Source organism: Diospyros lotus, chromosome 1 (assembly GCF_014633365.1).
Source record: "Diospyros lotus cultivar Yz01 chromosome 1, ASM1463336v1, whole genome shotgun sequence".
In the NCBI taxonomy this organism is placed as follows: domain Eukaryota; kingdom Viridiplantae; phylum Streptophyta; class Magnoliopsida; order Ericales; family Ebenaceae; genus Diospyros; species Diospyros lotus.
Window position 1 is genome coordinate 15,048,673 of NC_068338.1, and position 24,357 is coordinate 15,073,029.

General features: G+C 37.0%; 1 protein-coding gene across 1 annotated transcript; it reads right to left on the minus strand.

Moving 5' to 3' along the window:
• Positions 1-46: 46 nt before the first annotated feature.
• LOC127791731 (uncharacterized) lies at positions 47-24,001 on the minus strand. The gene is made up of 4 exons (XM_052321707.1): positions 23,338-24,001; positions 8,261-8,544; positions 1,613-1,840; positions 47-803 (listed from the first exon to the last, which is right to left on the minus strand). Exons 1-4 carry the CDS (start codon positions 23,777-23,779, stop codon positions 297-299), a joined length of 1,461 nt encoding a protein of 486 aa, XP_052177667.1. The 5' UTR covers positions 23,780-24,001; the 3' UTR covers positions 47-296.
• Positions 24,002-24,357: the final 356 nt, after the last annotated feature.

Below are 24,357 nucleotides of genomic sequence, written 5' to 3' on the forward strand. Positions count from 1 at the left end.
TAAAGCACACTGCAATCATACGTGTTAACGCATTTGGAAATAGAAATTATCAACCTAATCAAGATAGAGAATAATTTTTCAATTAGCAATCAGAGTAGCATTCTTACTTTTTGCAATATCCACATCTCATGATAAGGCCACACCTCGTATTCTTCATACACAAAATTGAGCCATACCTATATTTTGTATATCGAGCTACTGGTGAGTGACTGAACACGATTATACATAACTATGTAACTTTGTCTATATACATGCATCAACCAAGATAAGCCAAGATGAAACTAAGACCAAAGAAATCAGACCCAATTTTTTGGCAGTGAGAAATCATGGAACCGAAAGGAGAATTCTCCGGCAGTATCTCTATCAAGCCTGTTCTCAGGCCTATCACTGAGGGCTCCACTCCCACTGGGACCTTCAGGCGGCAAGGGTGATATCTGGTTCTCGTTTGGAGGGCGTGTCAAGTGAATTTCAGTTGGCAATGGCAACACCGGTGGAGTCGTCCTGAGCCTGGGGGTGGCTGCAATAGTAGAAGCAAATGCGCGGTCCCATAAGAGTACATGAAGGACAATAGGTACTTTGGCATGCCGGTGCAGCGAGAGCTTTTGGCTGAGTGAGACGGTGTCGAAGCACCGGACAGCTCCTGTTGGAGAAACTATCCATGGAAGCACCTTCTGGTTGGACACTCTTGAAACCACTAGTCGCTTATTTTCTTTTTTTGCCTCCTTGTACATATTGCTGAGTCCCGATCGTCTTGAAGGTGCATTATCATCCCCGTCTATAACTGAGGAAATGTAAATGAATCCCTGTATGAGGGTAGAAAAGAAGAAAAAGAAAGGAAAGACCAGCAAGATAAGGACCAGGCAAAGAAAATGGCAGATGTGTAACAGCAAGATCAACTTCGAGTAATCTAAGAGCAAAAATTGTTCTTTAAAGCACTTTAGTGCCTTAAACTTCAAGATCAGATTGAATGCCTATCAAAATTACTCAAACGATTAAGGATGTTCTGGTGCATGAGACTCGCCGTTTTGCGAGGTTGAGAGAGGGTTATTTTAATATGCAGCTTTGCCCTTGCTTCGTATTTCCACAACACAAACCCATGACATTCCAGTTATATAGGAGCAACCTTACCATTGCTACCAAAGCTCACTCTCTATTCTCATAAAAAAGAAATTAAATGCAATATTCTCATGTTTTAAGCATAAGTAGGGAGAAGATATAAATCTTCAAAATGACTGCTTCTGGTTTGCTTACTCAAGCCTGCAAACTATGGACTACTGAATTTCAATTTATTTTCAACTCTGAAAGTCCAGATTTTTAATGTTATGTAACTGATAAAACCTGAACAATTAGCATACATTTTCCTCAAACCTGCAAACCATAGACTACTGAATTTCAATTTACTTTCAACTATGAGAATCCAAACTTTTAATGTGCACCAGCTCTTCCCAAAGAAGAAAAAAAGGCATAATAAAGCTGAAAATATAGAAAAGGAAAAGGCCAGATAACTACCAGATTGGGAAATGGCTCTATTTCTAGATTATATGGAGCCTTGACTTGCACTCAGATTGACATCTACAAAAGAGCAAGAGCTGTCAAAATTTAAGATACTAACCTCTTCTGTGCGACTAATGGCAAAACCAAGCTTTGTGTCAGTTTCTTTTAGTTTAATCTCTACAGAAACCTCTCCTCCAAGAGGAGAATACCAAAGGCGAACTGCTCTGACTACTCCAATGTCAACCCCATGGTAATCCTCGAAACCATATAGGCTTGTATTTGCAAGATTTGACAGATCAGACAATGACCCAGCATTTACAGTAGAAGAAGCTGTCTCCCCTGATATCTGCAGTAACATGAAAAATGACACAGAGCAAAGTCTCAAATTTTATGAGCAGTTAGTTCCTCGTACAGAGGAAACTAACAAATATAACCACATCTAGGTTAATGTGCATTCATCTGCAATAAATTCTTCACTTGTTTAATGATCTCTTAAAAGTATGCATAAAAAGTTACACATAAAATATTACATATACTTCTAGTTCTGCCAAGTAACATATCTGATGAAAAACTATGGTTGCACTTTGAAGCATGCCAGAAAAGAATCACACTTCATACTGCCAGTAGAATGATTGAATTAAGAAATGAAGCAATGATTTTGATAGGATACGGACAAATGGACGCTAATACTGCTGATGATATATTGGAAAAGGAACCTCCATTTAAAATGTTTAATACTATTTGAACAAAAACAACCTCAGGTTGAAAAAGAAGTGCTCGGGTACCTGTAAATGTTATACCTGAGAGCTTAGAAAGAGTAAGGAGGAAACTTGAATAAAATGAGGACTATTTTCCTGCCATTCCTTGATCTCAAGTGGGGTATTTATGCATAAGTACATTTCAATCTCTTCTTAAAATACAGGAATACATGATAAATGAAATCAAACAATTTTAAACTTGATTTTTTCTGATAGGATTATCTATGTAATCTCCTTCTTAGTGCTTTATCGTCTCATCCCTTATCTCTTTTTAACTTGAAACTTTATCCTCAACAACCTGATCTCAAACCAAGCTTTATTTTCTAATCTCTTATCTCTTTTAATTTGAAATTTTATCCCCAACAACCTGATCTCAAACCAAGCTTTATCTTCTCATCTTTCATCTCTTTTAACTTAGAAATACCCTAACAACCCTAACTCTTAATTTTCAGCCATCAATGACTCATTTTCCCGATTTTTCCAACACTTCTCCTTAAGGTGGTGAATAGAAATCAATCATTCTCAGCTTGCCAACTAAGAACTCCAACGCTGGTTTGGATAGGGCTTTGGTAAGAATGTTAGCTTCCTGATCTTTCATAGAGACATAGGATAGGTTAAACACCTCTGAGTCCATCTCATGTTTGATGAAATATCTGTCAATACACACATACTTCATCCGGTCATGTTATATTAGGTTGTGAACTATGTTTATTGCTGATTTGTTGTCACTGTACAGCTTCATAGGATTTGTTCTAAGTATATTTAGATCCCATAGAAATTTCTCAATCTCTCGATATTCTGCTTCAGCACTGTTTCTTGTCACGACAAATTGCTTCTTACTCCTCCATGTCACAAGATTCCCCCATAACCTAGTGCAGTACCCAATTGTAGATTTGTTATCTTCCATAGACCCAGCCCAATTTGCATCTACATACCCTTCTATATCTCTATTGTCACTCTTCTTAAACAAAATTCATTTTCCTAGAGTCCCTTTGAGATACTTTAAAACATGGTTAGCTGCTTCAAGATGTTGCTTTGCAGGTGCATGCATAAATTGGCTAATAACACTAACACTAAAAGCAATATCAAGCCTTGTGAGAGATAGATATATTAGCTTACCTACCAGCTGTTGGTATTGTTCACGGTCTACTAATGGATCATTCTTGATGGCCTTCTGCCTCCAATTTCTCTCCAAAGGAGTGCCGGTTAGTTTACATCCAAGTTTTCCTATTTCTTTTAGCAGATCTAGGACATATTTCCTTTGAGTAACAAATATTCCATGTTTGTTTCGAGCTATTTCCATACTGAGAAAATATTTAAGAGTACTAAGATCTTTAACCTGAAATTGATCTTTCAAGTGAGTCTTTAATGCTACAATTTCTTGATAATCATCACTTGTAATTACAATGTCATCCGTGTACACAATTAGGATAGTTCTTTTCCCATTTGTTGATTGTTTTGTGAACAATGTGTGATCAGCTTGTCCCTGAATATATCCGAAGCCCTTTAAAGCAGTGCTAAATCTAGTAAACATGCTCTAAAAGATTGTTTTAATCCATAAAGTGATTTCTTAAATTTGCATACCATGTTATCACCTTCTTCAAATCCAAACGGCATTCTCATAAACACTTCTTCCTCTAGGTTTCCATTTAGAAATGCATTCTTGATGTTCATTTGATAAAGTTCCCAGTCCAGATTAACTACAAGAGATAAAAGTACCTTAATTGAATTCATCTTGGCTACTGGTGCAAACATTTCTTCATAATCAATCCCATATGTTTGGGTGTATCCTTGAGCTACCAATCTTACTTTGTATCTCTCAATCTCCCCATCAGGCTTGAACTTTACAGAGAATATCCATTTACAACCCACAATTTTCTTTCCTTGGGGAAAATCAACCACTTCCCATGTTTTATTTTTCGAAAGTGCTCTCATCTCTTCATCCATAGCAACTTTCCACTTGGGATCTTGTAAGGCTTCTTGAATGTCCTTTGGAATCTCCACAATATCCGTACTTGCAACAAATGCCCTGTATTGATTAGACAATTTAGTGCAAGTTAAATTATTTGATATAGGATATTGAGTGCATGACCTTACTCCTTTCCTAAGAGCAATTGGAAGGTTTAAGTCTTCAACCATCATAACCTTGTTTGTGGGTTCCGAACTATGCCTTGGTTCAAACAACTGTACAACTTGGGAATCTTTTGGTCTCCTCAAATAAACCTTAGTTGGAAGCGAAATGGGTAGAGATATAGAAGGATCCCAATAGTTATCTTCACTTACCTTCTCCCCCTGAAGAGTATAGGGAAAAAAGATTTGGTTTTCACAAAAGGTAACATCATATGTAACATAGAATTTGATTGAGGAAGGGTTGTAGCATTTGTACCCTTTGGTAGTTGCTAAATATCCCACAAACACACATTTAATAGCTCTAGAATCAAATTTGACCTTCTAAGGCTGCTGGTCATGAACATAGACAATACAACCAAAAATACGTGGAGATAATGAGTTATGCAACTGGATGTGTGGGAAGGTATCAAGCAGGCAGCTAAAAGGAGTATGGAGGTTAAGGGCTTTTTAGGGTAATTAGTTGATAAGATAGGCCACAGTTAAAATTGCTCCCCCCTAAAATGAATTAGGTACATGGCTAGCAAACATAAGGGATCAAGCTACTTCTAGTAGATGTTTATTCTTTCTTTTAGTAGGGTGTGTAAGGGCAAGAGCTTTGATGAAATATACCTTGATCAATAAGATATTGGTTCAAGTCATTTGTAAAATATTCTCTCCCACTATCAGTGCGCAAGATTTGGATGTTGGTTTGAAAGACATTGATAACATGTTTATGAAATTGCTTGTCTCAGATTTTTCTTTCATAAGGTACACCCAACATATACAAGTGTGGTCATCAATAAAGTTAATAAACCTTTTAGATCCTGTTAAGGAAGAAGAACGAGAAGGACCCCAAATGTCACTATGTATGAGATGAAATGGCTTTGACATGTAATATGGATGAGGAGGATAAGTGTTTTTGGTTTGTTTAGCATAGATACTATGTAGAGAAGGATCTTTATTGCTAAACAACTTTGGATACAATGATTTAAGGTAAAAAAAAAAAACGAGGATGGCCCAAGCGTTTATGCCAAAGCATTATTTTCTAAATGAGAAGAAACTGACAAGGAAGTATTTTTAGGTAATGGAATAGAGGTAGAACTAGCACTGTTGAGAATGTAGAGACCATTTTTCTCCCTAACACAGCCAATTGTCTGTCCAAAGACAGGTCCTGAAACACACAAAGAAAAGGAAAGAAGATTATTGCACAATTTTGGTCTCTTGAGAGCTTACTAATGGATACAAGGTTGCAATTCAATTTTGGAACATAAAGGACAAAATTTAATCTTAAGCTAGACACATCAATTGACCCACTACTTTTGAAATTGTGTCATCTGCCATTGTGATTTCAATATCAGCATCAAATTTTTCATAGGTTAAAAAATTAGTTTGGTTTCCAGTCATATGATTTGGTGCACCACTATCAATAATACACCCTTCATCAATATAGCCATTTGTAAGACACGGAATTTTGGTGTTACCTTTATGAGCAACAGTTGTCATAGAGGATGCCGCATCTGCTTCTTTAAGTAGTTGTTGATTGTTCAATAGTTTCTATAAAAAAAATTTATGTTCAACAGATAAATTTAGATTACCAAATTTGTCTCTGTCATTGGTTGATTCAATGGTAAGGGAAAATTGGGCTCACGATTTGTCTCCCGTTGGTTACGTGGTTTCCACTCAGCTAGTTTGCCGTGTAGTTTCCAACATGTCTCCTTGGTATGGTTGGGCTTATTACAATGACTGCACCATTGTTGTTCCTTTCCAACCTTCTGATTGTGTTGATGTGATATTGGTGGCCTATTCTAATGGGTTGTCAAGGTAGATAAAGAGGAGTCCAATTCAGTAGAGGAGCTGGTAAGCATCACTCTTCTTCGACTCTCCTATCTTTTTACCTTTGCAAAGACTTCACAACTTAGTACTTAATAACCTGTCGCGTACCTCGTCCAAGTCCATGTTTAATTTGAGAAGGAATTCAAAAATCCACTCTTTTTCAAGCAATTGTGTGAACTTGACACCATCTTCAGGACAGTTCCAATCCATATTGTAAAACAAATTCATCTCCTGCCATAATTCAATCAATGAATTATAGTATTCAGTGACTAATTTGTGGCCTTGTCGAGTATCTCAAATTTCGGATCGCACTTCAAAACATTGTGAAGTGTTTCTCAAGTCAGAGTAGATCTCTTGGATAGCCTCCCATATGTCTTTGGCTGTTTTGTAAAATAAGTAGGTTCTCCCAATCTTAGGTTCCATGGAGTTGATCAACCACGTCATCACAATGGAATTTTCTGCATCCCAAGTCTCATAGGTCAAAGCTCTTGAGGCAAGTTTTAGAATGGCATTGGTGACATACTCAGCCTTGCCTTTCCCTTTGAGGACAAGGAAAACGGATTGGAACCATTCTCTGAAATTGGTTCCATTCAACTTATGTTGAGTGATTTGGAGGGAGTCATTATCAAGAGAGGAGGGCTAGATAGAGTTTGGAATGGATGAAGGGTTTTCCTTGTGAGATGTGGATGAAGAGGAGTTGGTCACAGCAAGATTGGTCGTAGCCATCGCTTGCTCTGATATCATGAACAAAAACAACTTGAGGTTGAAAAAGAAGTGCTCGAGTACCTGTAAATGTTATACCTGAGAGCTTAGAAAGAGTAAGGAGGAAACTTGAATAAAATGAGGACTATTTTCCTACCATTCCTTGATCTTAAGTAGGGTATTTATACATGAATACATAGTAATCTCTTCCTAAAATACAAGCATACATGATAAATGAAATCAAACAACTTTGAACTTGATTTTTTTTTTATAGGATTATCTATGTAATATCCTTCTTTCTTGGTGCTTTATCTTCTCATCTCTTATCTCTTTTAACTTGAAACTTTATCCCCAACAACCTGATCTCAAACCAAGCTTTATCTTCTCATCTCTTATCTCTTTTAATTTGAAACTTTATCCCCAACAACCTGATCTCAAACCAAGCTTTATCTTCTCAACTCTTATCTCTTTTAACTTTGAAATACCCTAACAACCCCACCTCTTAATTTTCGGCCATCAAGGACTCATTTTCCCGATTTTCCCAACACTATTCGATAAACAAGCTAAACGCCACAACTAGTCAAGCTTGCTTCAAAACAGAAAGACCATAGATTATGTGATACTCTGTCCTTCATTGCACTTCATTGTCCATTTATACACTATAGACTTAGACTTGGCTGAAATCTCAAAACTTTTTTGCACTTTGTGCTATTCCATAGTAAGCTACTTTGTTTTGATTATGGCAGCTAGCTACTCTAAAATTCTACAGTTGATCATCTAATCATAAATATTCTGTAACTTATCAATTAAATTTTATGAGGAAACCCTATATGTTATGGCATATAGTAAATAATAATATTAAATAACTAATAAACTTATGAGAAAACCATATTATGTGATCAATCATTAGAATCAGAAATGCAGCATACATGCACAGACAAGGGATATAAATAATTAGCAATATTCCTTTAATAATAAATGAGGAGATCAACACTTTCTTATCAACTTAAATTAGAATGGTAAAAGTGTTCCACTGAAAATTCATTGCACTAATAATCTTAAAAGGTACACATTCATATATATATATATATATTTTCTTTTCTTTTTTTGAAGCTTATACAACTTCAGGAAAGTTTCTTCTTCACTGAAAATCAAGGATAAGATTTGCATCTGATAATTCTTGCATTTGCCAGTAAGTATTACAAGGTTGGCTGTATTAACACATACATCCATTGCATGCACATCAATGTGAGGCCTATGTGGCCCAATTCCATAAGCATCAGCAGATAGTAGTTCAATCACCTCTAAGAAGTTAAATCGGTTTCTAAGGCATTTCTATCATAATGCTTTTGTTTTAATATTACCTTTGTAAGCAGGGGTTCTGTTTGAATGTTCATAAAAACAATCGGGACCCCTGATGCCTGAGAGGCACTAAGCCATGCATTTGCTCTAGCGAGGGTGTCTTCCAAATCATGGTAGCGAGAAGCACTTATGTCTGAAGCCTTTGGAAGGAGAAGCATAGAAAGAAAACAACTTGAATTGGGAACTGGTAGCAATTCTTGCATTCTCCTCTCCCAAGGATACCCAACATAACCATCTTGAAGTTCAGCCCTGGCTAATGCATTGACTATTCTGGATGCCCTTGAATCTACATGAATTTAGTATTCTGACATTAAAGAAAGAAGGGAGAAAAAAGATAGAAGAAAGAATATTGAAAATTTGTAAATACTGTCTGTTTCTCATGCAAAAAGAAGCTCTCCACGGTGCATTAAGCAACACAAGAGGCACCCTGCTTTGCAAGGGTCCAGGTAGGGTTGTTTTTGTACAGTCCCATCCTTGTGCAAACGCCTGTGTCTATAACTTGAACCCGTGGCCTTCTAGTCACAAAGGAGCAGTATTACCATTACTACTAACTACCAAGGCTCACCCTCATGTTTAACACTGTCACAAAGGAGCAGCCTTACCATTACTACTAACTACCAAGGTTCACCCTCATGCTTAACACTGTACCATATAAAATTTTTAAGTGCTCATCAATACCACCTTGAGAAATGAGAAGTACCTTCAGAAATGATTAGGAGAAATAACAAAGGAGAGTTTCCAAGAATAAACTTTGACTTGCAAAACAATTTAATTTTGAGTTCAGACAGCATCTTCCTATTGATCACTTATACCCATGCCCTAGAAAATGTTAAAGACTCTGATCAGTTATGCTATATATTCAACAGGCATGCTGGTTAGTCCTTAGCAATGGCTGCCCCAATGAACTGAAATTATGCCCAGGAACAAAACAGGCATAGATACCCATCAAATAGCAAGTGAAGAACATCTGATAAATTGCTATAATTAGCATATTCAATGCTCCTGGAGATTAATTAGAACCAGAACCAAATCACACCTTCTGCATTACATACCATTTTGACCTTATATTCTCCGAAATAGACACATAACCAAAAAGGGAATATTATCCCATATTAACAATTAATTTCTTAAACCAAAAACTAATCTTATACTATCCCTTTAGTAATGTAGACATTAGATCTAACCTTACGTCAGTAAATTCTTTAGATAAAATACTTTCTTTTAATTTGTCTAATCCCTGTGTAATTAAGTTTTCATTATTTAGGGATTGGATTATGTTTTTGCCAAGATTAAATGTTATATAACCTAGACTTAGGTAATTTTTGGTAGAAGTGGGTCAGATTTGAAGCGTTGCTCTAGGATCACAAAGAAAAAGTCAATCTCTGCAAATTTCAGCAGCTAACATGGCTACCACAGCATAGCCATGGTATAAAAGTTCAAAGCATGAAATGCTCTAGCTTCAACAATTATACACTATACTATAGAAGGCACCATACAATCCCCATGAGTAACGCCCTATCCTCCCAAGCACATTACTGTTCCAAAACCTAATAATTTTTAATTTAATTTAATTTCCTGCTAACCTGACTAGTGAAAACTTAACCATCCATGTAGCACTTTCAACCCTCCATGGGTTGTGGTTAAGTTCCATTAACCCTTAACCTCCAGCGGGTTGCACCCTTAATTAACCGACATTGCTTCTTATTTGGTTTAAGAGTGGGTATTAGTGTAGATGCTCTAGATTCAATCAGATTGGGCATGTCATATTTATTATTGAATAAAGAGTTATTTAATTTCACAAGAAGTCGTTCTATTAGTTTTTTGTTATTATTGTAATGATCGGATGAAACTAGATAGAAGTCCATATGATAAATACTATGATTAATCTATAAAGATGTGAGGTGATGCATCACAGTTTGTAGACATCATTAAATGTCACAAGTCGCAGCAATGTCAAAAATGGATATTGACAATTGCAGTAAGACTTATATGTGCTATGTTTTTGCTATCTAATAGCATTGGGGGTCTCACACTATAGGCATGGGAATGCCTAGAAAAGTACATAAGTGACCAATGTTGGAGAACGTGTCACCAGACATAACTCGCTATGAGAATTCATTTTAGTTATATGTTGATGGAATTCTCATACGAGATAAGTGTAACTAATCCTTAGACCTGAAGCTATCACGGTCATTTCATAAGAAAATTGGTATGCTTTAACATTGTTACGATGGGCCTAGACAAAGGCTGCACATGAGTGATCGTTGGACATATCGTGAGGCTTATGGAGATGGGTGCATAACCAAAATGGGACTTGTCTATCCCTTAAAAGAGGATGATGTATCTAAGGCGCCTTCGATGGATATTCACTTTAAATCCATGGTCATGGTAAAAGAGATCAATAAGGAGTTATAAATTCACTTTCTATTGAGTGAGGATATTTGGAAAACCAAAGAAAACTCATGTGATCGTAATCAAACAACGCATCGCTAGACTTGAGATCACAAAATATACATTGATAAGAAGATCGAATTACATGGTAATAATGCTCGTGAAAGGTTGTTTACGGATTATAAATCTTTCTGAATAATTGAGTAGGCATAATACCTTACTAGAGGCCAATCTTATCTTATGCGTTAATATCGACACATTGTCAACATATTCAGAAACCTAATGAGTCATACGCAAAAGGTATGGTCCCTGGCTTAAACCAGGAGAGCAGATGTATGGTTAAGTGGGACACTTTAACAAGAAATTGTGCTATCGTAGATTCTCACGAAAAAAAATAAATAAACGTAATGACGTCGATTTGACGAGAAGTCGTCATAAAGGAAAAAAAATCCTAAAATGCCAATTGATTAAATTAGAAATAAGTTTCTAATTTAATAATTTCCTGTATTTGTTGGAGTGACAAATAGGAAAAAAAATAAAATATATATTATTTGGACTTAAATTAATATTTGGGCTAAATAGGATATTTGGGCCAAATATTAAATTAAATATTAGTGTTCTAAAAATCGGGCTAAGCGGCCGCCTAGGCACTAGGCGGCCACTAGCCGCCCAAAAATTGCCCTAGTCGGGCCTCCTAGGCGCCGGCCCGAGTAATCGGCCGACTTGGGCACCTACCTAGGCGCCCAATTCATTGGCTTTAAATATCAGCCATTTTTAGGGTTTTTTTTGCTAAATCATTAAATCCCAACCTCTCAGCGTCTCCCCCTCACTCTCTTCTCACCTCAACGTTGTCGTCGCCTCAACGCCGCCAAGCTTCACCGGCTCGCCAGTAGCTCATCGCCGTCGCTACGTCCAGCTCCATCCTTGTCGCCAAGCTTCATCGTCACCGCCTCTTATCCATCGCGTCCTTCTCGTCCTCGTTGCCTCAGTGTCGTCGCCGCCGCCCTCGTCCTCGCCATCGAGCTCCATCTCCGCCGCGGCAAGCTCCATCTCCGTCGTAACCTCTCTCTCTCTCTCTCTCTCTCTCTGGTTATTGCGTTTGATGCGTTTCGGTTTCTGGTTTTTTTTATTTATTTCATTTTTCTTTTCTATTTATATATAATTATTAGATTTATATTTAGTTTTTATTATTAATTATATATATTCTATAATATTTCCAAGAAATCCACTTAGCTACTTGCTTATAGTATTGATTGTATGACTAAATTAAAATGTTATTTATCCACTATTGATATGTGGCTATGTGGTTTGGTCCGTTTGGATATATTATTATATAATATATGTGTAAGATTGAAAACAGAAAATTATAAGATGAGAGAGTTTCATGAAGATGATTTCCAATCAGAAGAAGAAAAAGATGAACAAGAACTCAATGAATTTGATTTTGAGTCTGATGAAGATCATGTATTAGAAGAATATGGAGAGGAAGAAGTCCAATTAGATTGCTAGATACTTAGATTCTTCAAATATGGTTTATGTTGCATTATTGTTGCTTTTGTCTTATTGAACCTAGAACTGATCTACAACAATTTGTTTTCTCATATTTAATTCTATATTTCACTTGTCATTCCATTATTGTTGTATTATTGGTTTATGTTGCATTATTAATGCTTTTCAACTTTGATTTAATTGAAAATAACATCAAATTACATCACAAAGTTTAAAAAACAAAAAAAGTTATTTTCCTAGGCCCTGCCTAGGCGCTAGGCTCCTGCCTGGCACCCGACTAACGCCTAGCTGCTTTTAGAACACTGTTAAATATTATATTTTGACTAAATTGGATTTAGACTAAATATTTTATTTAAACTTATAATTAGATTTGGGTCATTTAACTAAGTTCCTAGTTGGACTAGGATAAAATTATTTTAATTAAGTTCCTAGTTAGACTAGGATAAAAAGGACCGACCCATATCCATTAGAGTTTAGGAAATCCTAGAAGGCCTTGCTCCTATATAAATACCCCTTTAAGGATTGCCCATATTAATGAATGTTTTGTGGTTTTTCAAGAGATGAAAAATTGCCATTCACTCTCTCCCGTTTCCTTCGGCATCGATTCGAAACGAGAAGGTTCTTTTCGTTCATACATAAGCCACGAAAAGGAGAAGGAGCTAACACTTTCATTCCGCTCTCCTCGTCAAAGGACATATGTCGCGTATTACGAGTTAGAGACCAGACGCTTTGACTGCTCGGATCGGTAAACGACTCAAAAATTCAAAGGCTAGATTTATTTTTATTACATATGTGATTGTTTATATTTCGATATTGATCCAATTATCGGGATTGAGGTAAAGTTCAAAAATTTTGAACTACGTTGCTTGCTCTAAAGTGATTTTGCTTTACTTTCAATGGTGTCAGAGCCATCGTCGAAATATTTCAATTCCTTGCTTGCGAATTTAATTATGTTAATATTTGCGAAATTAATAAATATTCTTGCGTTTGTATTTTTTTTGGATTGCAAGACATTTCTTGTTAAAGGGCAAAAGATCGTGTGACACGAAAAGGGCGAAACGAGGACTCGGGGTGCATACGGATGCACCAGAAGGTCGAAAAATGTAGCCCACGCAAGTGGAAACCACGGCTAGGGGCGGCCCACAAGGGCAGGGTGTAGCACGGCCCAACAGGGCGTGGCCCACGTGGCCTGTACGCGCCTAGTTGCGCCCCACGAGACCCACGTCCTATGTGACAGGCGTAGCTTACTTAGCCAGCAGTCAGGCAGCCCTCTCTTCGCTACCTCGAGCGGTGGTTTGCCTCCCCCCTGAGGGCCCACGGCAAGCATCCAGGCTGACCCGTCAGTTACCCAGTGCGATTCATGCCCTCGGGTGAGGCCCGACCAAATTGTTTGGCCTTTTTTGGCTTTTTCGATCCGATCCGTGAGTGTATGACACCTATGGGCCGTGATTGAAATGAGTCGGAGCCGTCAATTTGGCAGTTTATTGATTATTGGGCTGCTAGTGTATGTTTGACATGTATTAATTGATCCAATGCCTGTTGAGCCTTGTTAGTTGGACTAATAGATAGAGCCCAAGCCCAAGTACAATTGAAACAATTTTGTTTTCAAAATTATACAAATTTTCAATTTGTTGAAAGCGTTTCAATGAGATTAATTGCATGGGTGTATGGTATGGATTGAGTCGACTATTTATTTTATGTTGGAAATGAACTCTTGTAAATTTGATTTTTTGAAATAGGGCCTACGTGTCCTACCTCTCTTATATACATTTTTTTCTCATCTCACTCCCCCTAAATGTAGCTTGGGATTTTTATTCTATGTAATGTATGTAGAATAGAATAAAGTAGTGATAGTTGTAGTTTGTATGAAAAGCAAGAGATGGAGCCAAGTTGAAGACAAGATTTGGAGACCAACGAAGGCTTAAAGAATGTGCTTGAGAAGTAGGTTATGATTCTTCACCTAGATTTGACCTGCTAGCTTCTCTTCTATGGCTCGAGGGGGCTAACCATAGTTATTCATACCATACACCGGTTTGACTCGTTTATCATGCATTATTAATTTGTTTGTTGCATATGATGAGACCTAAATGAATAAACAATAAATCTCTCGTTAATATTAAGCCAACTTGCCTTCCATCATTATGAGGCATTAGGGCTCTAGCTAGCACTTGATTTGTTCAGTCACTCAAGGTCAAGTGTCACCTATGATACCTATGTTTCATGGGCCATGAGATGTCCCTAAATGATGAGTCTGACTTAACTAAAAAAGTGGGTTTGTTGAGTTAATCAAGGCTCATTGAGTATAGAGGCAAAGGTCACATGAGATGTGCATGACAAGCAGTTGTCAACCCAAGGCGTCTAAGAGTTGCATGGAGATGCAATTCGTAACAAGTACCTACCTAATCGATCCTAGCACAATTTGTTGAGTCACTCAAGATTGTGCGAGGCGAGATGAGATTCTAGCCTACTAGGAAATCTTCCAACAGGATTTCTTGAGTCACATCTTGAGAGTGGCAAACTCGTAAAAAATAGTGGGAGCAATTATAAAAATGTTACTTCTTACAATTTATGATTTCGTAATTCAATATGATTATAATAATATCTCTATATTCGATTGTTGATCCAGAATGTCTGGAAACGTGTTGATAAGATCGACAATTAGGGGCAATAATACCTTCAACGAGACTAATTTTTGTGACTGGGAGATCATCTTGAGGATAGTCCTCACGTATGACAAGATTCTCTATGCGATAGAGAGATCTCTTCTTGCAAAGCCACTAGTTGAGGAAATAGTAGCACATGAGGCCTGGAGGATACACAAGGGTGATATGACCATCGCTTGGTGTATCATCTTGGCTGCCATGATCCCGGAACATAGGCGACAGTGTAAGGGTTATAACGCCTATGAGATCATGGCTAGGCTCAAGGACCTCTATGAGGAGCGAACAAGGCATGAACATGTTGACGTCGCCATGAAGCTTTTCAGGTGTCGCATAAGCGAGGGATCCTCTGTTGAGAAGCATGTCATGAAGATGATAGGTTTTATCGACAGGTTTCCAGAGCTGAACTTGGGTATGGATGCAAAAACTTACCCTAGATTTGGTGCTACAGTCCCTCCCTGACAGTTATGGAAGAGACTCTTGGAGAGTTGTTGTACATGCTAAGAGAGGCTAAGCCTAAAATTGATGAAAAGGCCAAGGGAAGTGTTCTCTTAGTTGAAGGGCCCAAGGCGCATAGGGGCAAGCGCAAGAGTAAGAAAGTCAAAAGGAAGAAGAGTTCTTTCAAAGCGTCATCTGGAAGAGTCTAGAAGACCAAAGCCCGAAAGGGCAAGGAGGATGCGGTTTGTTTCCACTATAATAAGCTGGGCCATTGGAAATGGAATTGCAAGGAATACCTTGTAGAAGTGTAGAGTAAGAAGAGTTCTACTCAAGGCACTTCAGGTATTTATATTATTGGAGTTAATCTATCTACTTCTGATCAGTCTACATGGGTATTAGATACCAGATCTAGTGCTCATATTTGCACTTCTATGTAGGGGCTTAGGAATAAGAGGAGATTAATAATGGGAGAAGTGTACCTACACGTGGGAAATGGATCAAAGGTTGTTCCATTAGTTGTAGGAACCTTTCCATTGACATTGCCCTCTGGGCTTGTGTTGAATTTGAATAACTATCACTACAATCCTAATCTGACTAGGAATATCGTGTCCATTTCTTATTTAGATAAGGATGGATATTCATTTTTATTTAATGACCATAGTTGTTTGTTTTATAAAAATGAGTTGTTTTATGGTAAAGCAACAATGCGTAACGGTTTGTATGTCCTTGATGTTGATACTCCTGTCAATAACATAAATATTAAGCGACTTAAATCAAGTGATTTAAATAGCACTTATTTATGGCATTATCGTTTTGGCCATATAAAAGAGACTCGTACATTTAATTATGAATCATATAGTGCTTGCAAATCTTGTTTGCTTAGCAAGATGACTAAGTCTCCTTTTAAAGGAAAGGGAAAAAGGGCTACAGAAGTGTTAGGGCTTGTGTACATTGATATGTGTGGGCCCATGTCCACCTAGGCTAGAGGTGGGTATGTCTACTTCATAACCTTTACTGATGATAGATCACGTTTTGGTTATGTGCATCTCATGAGACACAAATATGAGGTTTTTGAAAAGTTCAAGGAATTCGAATTTGAAGTAGAGAAACAAACTGGGAAAAACATCAAAGTACTTCGATCGAATCGAGGTGGTGAATACTTGAACAGTGAGTTTCTAGATTACTTGAAACATAATGGGATTCTCTCGCAATGGACTCCACTTGGAACACTAGAGATGAATGATGTGTTTGAGAGGAGGAATAAGACCTTGTTGGATATGGTTCGGTCCATAATGAGTCGCACTAAACGCTCCATTTCAGTTTGGGGATTCGCACTCCTCACCGTGATCTTTGTTTTGAACAAGGTTCCAAGTAAGTCAGTTACTCAGACTCTATATAAGATATGGAAAGGAAATAAGCCAAATCTGTCTTTCCTTAAGATTTGGGGTTATGAAACTTATGTCAAGCATGTTGACAGTAATAAGCTAGAACCCAAATCTACGATATGTCTGTTTGTGGAATATTCAAAAAAAAACAAATGGATATTACTTTTACCACCCACAAGAACAAAATGTGTGGTGTTTGTTGCCAAGCATGTTGTATTCCTTGAGAAAGAATTCTTAGATGTTATGGCTAGTGGAAGAAGTGTTGAGTTCGAGGAGATTCGAGGCGAACCACAAACAAGTACTCCTTTTAAGAAACTCGAGGAAGATCAGACACAAGATGTTGTGTCAATTCTCCAATCTTCCACACAAGGACTTCGTAGGTCAACGAGAGTTTGTCATGAGCCTGAGAGATATGGATTTCTATCTTGACACATGGAGATGTGTTTCTGATTAAGAATGACGAACCAAACACCTATGAAGAAGTAATGTTAGACATTAACTTTAGGAAATGGCTTGATATCATGAAATTTGAAATAGATTCCATGTACGCTAACTAAGTATGGACTTTGGTGGATCCACCCGAGGGTATTAGACCCATTGGGTGTAAGTGAGTCTCCAAAAAGAAGACTGACATGGAAGGTAATGTACAAACGTACAAAATTAGGTTCGTGGCCAAAGGTTTCAGTCAAAGACAAGGAATTGACTATGACGAAACCTTCTCGCCTGTGGCAATAATAAAATCCATTCGGATTCTGCTTGCAATAGCTGCCTATCATGACTATGAGATTTCACAAATGGATATTAAAACAACTTTCCTTAATTAAAACCTGGTTGAGGATGTGTATATAACACAATCTGACAGTTTTGTTATCCACGAACATGCAAATAAAATTTATAAGTTACAAATGACCATTTATGGTCTAAAGCAAGCATCTCGAAGTTGGAATTAACGTTTTGACAACAAAATGAAGATGATCCTTGTGTTTACAAGAAGATTAGTGGGAGTGCGGTGGTCTTTTTAGTCTTATATGTGGACAATATATTGCTCATAGGGAATGGCGTTCCCATGCTGCAATCAGTTAAAAGATGGCTTTTAGAAAATTTCTTCATGAAGGATTTGGGAGAAGTAACCTATATTATGGGAATAAGGATCTATAAAAATAGATCTAGGAGGTTGCTAGGACTCTCCCAAAGCACGCACATGGACAAGGTGCTAAAAATGTTTAGCATTGAAGATTCTAAGAGGAGAAATCTTCCTATATCATATGGAATACATCTCTCCAAGGCCATGTGCCCAAAGACACAAGATGAGAGAGATAGAATGGGTTGGGCATCGTATGCCTCGGCCATTGGTTCGATCATGTATGTTATGTTATGTACAAGGCTTGATGTCGCATATGTAATAGATATCAGGCTTATCCAGGTGAGAAACATTGAATTGCAGTGAAGAACATCCTTAAGTATTTAGAAGGACTAAAGAGATGTTTTTGGTATATGGAAAAAAAGAGCATACCGTGAAGGGGTTTATGGGAGCCAATTTTCAATCCGACCATGATGATTTTAAGTCACAATCGGGATTCATATTCTGCCTAAGCGACAGAGCCGTTTGTTGAAAGAGTTCCAAACAAGAGATAGTATCAGATTCAACAACTGAAGCCGAATACATAGCAACCTCCTACGTAGCTTAGGAGGTTGTATGGATCCGTAAGTTCATTGATGAACTTGGAGGGGTGTTCAACCTTATTGATCCAATAACAACTATTGTGACAACAATAAAGCCATCACGCAAACGTAGGAACCACAGTATCATCAAAGGATCAAACTTGTATTGCGGCATCACCACCTAATAATGGAGATTATCAGCTGAGGTGACATATATACAGAAAGTGTCGATGGATGACATTGTCGATCCCTTCACTAAAGCTCTATCCCAAGAGAAACATGAAAGTCATGTTCAATCATCAGATATGAGATACATAAGTGATTAGCTCTAGGGCAAGTAGGAGATTGTTAGCGTAGGTGCTCTAGACCCAATCAAATTGGCCATGTTGTACACTGACAATCGCAATCATATTTATTATTGAATAAAGAGTTATTCAATTTTACAAGAAGTCGTTTTATTAGTTTCTTATTATTATTGTAATAACCAGATGAAACTAAATAGAAGTCCATATGATGTATACTGTGATTAATCTATAAAGATGTAAAATGATGCATCATAGTTTGTAAGCATCATTAAATGTCCCAAGTTGTAGCAATGTCAAGAATGAACAATGACAATTGTGGTAAAACTTGTATGTGTTATATTTTTACTATCTGATAGCGTTGGGGGTCTCACACTCATAGGCATGGGATGCCTAGACAAGTACATAGGTAACCAATGTTGGAGAACGTGTCACTGGACATGACTATGCATGAGAATCCATTTTGATTATATATTGATGAAATTCTTATACGAGATGAGTGTAACTAATCCTTGGACCTAAAGTTATTACAGTCATCTCATAAGCAGATCGATATGCTTTGGCATCGTTATGATGGGTCCAGATAAAGGCTGCACATAGGTGATTGTTGGACATATCGTGTGGCTTATGGAGATGGGTGCATAACCAAGATGGGACTCGTCTATCCCTTGAAAGATGATGATGTATCTAAGGCACCTTCGATAGATATTCACTTCAAATCCATGGCCATGGTGAAAGAGATCGATAATGAGTTATTGATTCACTTTCTATTGAGTAAGGATATCTGGAGGAACAAATAAAACTCATGTAATCGTAATCAAGCAACATATCGTCAGACTTGAAATCACAGAAGATACATTAATGAGATGATCGAATTATACGGTAACCATGCTCGTGAAAAGTTGTTTACGAACTATGAATCTTTCTAAATAATTAGATAAGCATGATGCCTTGCTAGAGGCCAATCTTGTCTTATGTGTTAGTACAGACACATTGCCAATATATTCGGAAATCTAATGAGTCATACGCAAAATGTACGGTCCCTAGCTTAAACCAGAAGAGCGGACGTATGCTTAAATGGAACACTTCGACAAGAAGTTGTGTTATCGTAGATTCTCACAAAAAAGAACAAATAGATGTAATGACGTCGATTTGATGAGGGGTCGTCATAAAGGAAAAAAATTTCTAAAATGGCAATTGATTAAATTAGGAAGGAGTTTCTAATTTAATAATTTGTTATATTTGTTGGAGTGGCAAATAGAAAAAAAATATATATATATATATATATTATTTGGACTTAAATTAATATTTGGTCTAAATAGGGTATTTGGGTCAAATATTAAATTAAATATTATATTTGAGTTAAATTGGATTTGGATCAAATATTTTATTTAAACTTATAATTGGATTTAGACCATTTAATTAAGTTCCTACTTGGATTAGGATAAAACCATTTTAATTAAGTTCCTAGTTCGACTAGGATAAAAAGGGTCAGCCCATATCCATTAGGGTTTAAAAAATCCTATGAGGCTTTGCTTCTCTATAAATACCCCTTTAAGGGTTGTTCAAATTAATGAATGTTTTGTGGTTTTTAAGAGTTAAAAAATTGTCATTCACTCTCTTCTGTTTCCTTTGGCATCAATTCAAAACAAGAAGGTTCTTTCAGTCCATACACAAGCCACGAAAAAGAGAAGGAGTTAGCACTCTTATTTTGCTCTCCTCACCAAAGGACGCATGTTGCATATCACGAATTAGAGGTCGAACGCTTGGACGGCTTGGATCCGCAAATGACTCGAAAATCTAAATATTAGATTTATTTTATTACGTATGTGATTGTTTTGATTTCGACGTTGATCCAATCATCAGAATCGGGATAAAGTTAAAAAAATATTTAACTATGTTGCTTGTCCTGTAGCAATCTTGCTTTACTTCCAATGGGTATATTTGATCTAAGAAGCATTATTATTGAACTTTAATAACTTTTCGATGTTTAGAAACATCCTCATTAATGTGTGAACACCTTTCCTTGGGGCATAACTAAATTTCATTCCATGAGCCTCTTGTTAATTTTCATAATGCAATCTCATTCGAACACTTCATCCTAATTCGATTGTTTAACCAAGCAAATTTTATCCAAATATGAGAAATTATACCTCATTGGCATCCTCTTGAAAGAGCTATAACATATCCAAATTTCAAGTCAATTCAACTTCATTTGATCACTCACATTAATGCACAAAGTTGGAAGATTTTCGGGAGTTTCAGAACTTTCCACCTGTTTAGCATCCTGGACATTTGCTCCAAAACAAATATCTTCTGTTCGAAAACAGATCAGCCTTTTTATATTCTGGACACTTTCTTTCAAAATAGAAGTCCTAAATTTTGAACCGAAACATCTTTCTTGCATTCTGGTCAGTCTGTTTTGAAAGAAATCACCTCTGTTCTGAAACCTGTAATTTACCATTAATATTCTGATCCATTATTTGGAAACATGGTGAGGCATTTGTAACACCATTTGTAAATTCTTGTCAGACAATGGAACACGATTTGTAAATTTTTTGGTAGGCCGGCAATTGGTAGCTTAAGATAGCTCTCATTATAAGTCTTCACCTTATTATCCCCAAGGAAATAGACAAGCCGAGGCAACAAACAAAAGATTGTTGAAAATATTAAGCAAAACAAAAGTGGAAGACCATAATAAAGATTGGCACAAGTCTTTGTTGGATGTGACTATCATTTTTTACATTATTATTATTTATTATTTAACATTTTATCCTTACCTGACTTAGTCTTTGCACTTATTGTGACAAACTCCACACATCCTACTAAAAACTCCTAACTATCTATATCTAACCCAACATTAACATGATTTGGTGGTTTTCTTTTTTCTAGCTTGAAAACTGAAGGACAGATAAAAAGAATAAATCTCTCTCTTTAGCTATTTATACAAGTGCATCTTTTTAGAAAAGAATAGGAGTGAGAAGGAAAGGTTTTTTGATGTTCCTCATTTTTGGTTTGCTACAAACTTAACATACAATTATTTTGATATCATATATTTTTGGAGCATAAGGTAAGAACAGATGTTCATAACAGATTCTATTGAGAACCACCCAGAGAGATAGTTGTATTTTGGGAGAAGAGTGCTACCAATCCAAAGCAGAAGGAGGCAAATATACTCTTTAAGAGAGCGCGTTAGCTAGCGATCTACTAATACAGACTATCTCTAATCCTTTCTACTTTCCATTTATTTCATTGTATAGACTTCATGACGTGGAACAATCAAAGGATTCCTCCAATACCAAATCTATTGTGAAATGATCAAAGATTTGGAGTAAGTAATAGAAGAAAATAGGGGAAGAAGAAGCAAAGAAGAAAAAGTAGAAGCTTTAGAAGAAAGATAAGAAGCAAAGCTAGAAGAAAGGAGAAGCAGCAGCAAAGCCTGGAGGAAAATCAAGAGAGGGTCAATATTATTCAATCATTATCTGCCTTATTTATAGGCAATGAGAAGATAAACCTACCTAAAAGATAACAACCTTATAAAAAAAGCTAATCTCTAAATTGAATATAACTCTATCTAATTCCCAGATCAAATATGATTCTATCATCTAAACATGCATGTAAGTCAAAACAAAACAACATAAGTAAATTTCAAAACAAAGTAAATAAATTCCTGTCACTTCAGCTACCTAATCAATCAATAAAGGGGGATTTTCAAACTTAGATCTTGAGGTGTCTTTCTTTCTTTTTCTCTTTTGACCTAGCTAACTATCCAAACTCATCAGTCATTATGACCATTCCAGATTCATTAATTCAAGAGACTTCCAAATTTTTTCACAAGAATGGCAACTACTTCTACTGAAGGATTCTTGCCTAGGAGTGCCGTCCAAGCAAAACAGGACAATCTGGACTAGGGATAGACAGATGAACCCCATTTCATTGGAACAGTACAAATGGTAAAATGTATTATTTTCCACCATTCTCAATTGTAACAAGGAAATCACTCTATATGTAGTAGTATTCTTGAAAAGTTTCCATTTTCAACCCTTGCATTTATGATTGTTGTTAGTAATTCGTGAACAAAAAAAGAATATTAATTTCATATCTAAAAGTCATAGGAATATGTGTTAATAGTACAATAAGCACATGGTCTGGAGAGTATTATTAAGGATATTCAACCAATGAATCAAAGAAAATGACTTATTGTTAATTTCAGTAAAATCATCTTATTAGTTTATCTTACTGAAATATTTAATTTCAGTAAATACTGTCTCGCTCTACGCTCTGTAATTGAATCTTTGAATCTTCTATTTAACTGATGGAGCCTTAATTTGACTAGGGTGAAGGAAAATGGGTATCTATGAGTAGGCTTCATTAATCTTCAGTTGACTAGAATGAAAGCTCAGGCATTTGATTAAACAAATTCGTATCCAATCACCTCTATTTTCACTATTATTATTACAATTAATATAAAGGGCAAGTGACCTAAATCATGAAATACTTAAACTAATTTAAGGGATTAATTTGTAGTGTTGTGTCGCTTAGGGGTATTAGGTGACACTAAGCAATAGTGAAGGGGCTTCTGCGTAAATAAGCATTTAGGCCGTTGACTAATTCAACGGGAAGCCGGCATGTGCGGAGGGGAGCGTGAATCGCGTTCGCGTGAGCAACAGGGAGCGAAACAGAATTTAAAGAAGTCAAGAAGTCAACGTGATCGAACGGTTGAAAACGTCACCTTGCAAGGCGAGGCACTCGCCTTCCGTCCGATCTAAGAATCCGACGGCGTAGTTAGGATCGTGGATGGACCGGAGCATATACGATTGTTTCTTGCCGGCGGCGTCGTTCGGGACGATGCAGGCCTGCAACTCGGCGAAGTCGTGGTGGCCGCGGCGGACCCGGACGAGAATGGACGTCTGTTTGGCCTTGAAAGAGCTGTGAAGAACTTTCTGGACTCCGGCCCTGCCATTCTTGAACGGCGATGTCACCGACAAGTAGCCGTTCCCTATCCGGAGCTCCTCCACGATGTCTCCAGTCTGCAGCATGTCAGCGGACCACTCGTCCGCCTTGGAGCTGCCTCCCAGGCACTCGATCGACACCACTACTGCGCCGCTGTTATTGCCACTACTGGTTGTGCTTCCGCCGCTGCTTCCCGTCGTGTTCGATCTTTCCATTGTCATCTCTTTCTTTGCCTGCTCAAATCGATTCCGATTTCTGAAATTCAAGCTCAAGGCATCGAAGAAGTCTTCCTGAGCGGCCGATGGAGAAGTCAAGTTCTAGAGGGCGAAGCAACGGTCGGAAGCTTCTAGCTTCTGCTGCTCCTCGGAGGCTTCAGTTTTCAACAACCTTTGCATTATTTCAAAGAGAAAGACAAGTGGGGCTGGGCCGCCACTGCTGTTCACAGTTCTTATTCTTGTCACATTGACATGATTTTTATAATGTATGGACAAAGTGATAACTGGAACTAATTAATTCTTTCTTTTTCTTTTATCATCTCTATGGATAACTATTATCCAATGTGACTTTATTTTCATGTTTGAATTTTTAATGTCACTTTGTACATACATTATGATTGTTCACCTTCTTATATAATATCTTTCATTTACAATTATATTTATATATTTAGGAGATAAAAAAATAAAAATTTTAACATATAAAATAAAATTAATTATACCAATAATCACTCAACTTTGCATTATATTATTGTTTGATCACTAAATTTTGAAATGGTAACTATTAATCATTAATATTTTAAAAT

Bases quoted from the DNA above. Each gene is read 5' to 3' on its own strand.
- LOC127791731 (XM_052321707.1), bottom strand. From the start codon at position 23,779: ATGACAATGGAAAGATCGAACACGACGGGAAGCAGCGGCGGAAGCACA. The intron at 8,545-23,337 runs GTGACGTTTTCA...AAATTCATGTAG, and splicing joins CGAGTGCCTCGCCTTGCAAG to ATTCAAGGGCATCCAGAATA. The intron at 1,841-8,260 runs GTAATATTAAAA...ATGTTACTGCAG, and splicing joins CAGAACCCCTGCTTACAAAG to ATATCAGGGGAGACAGCTTC.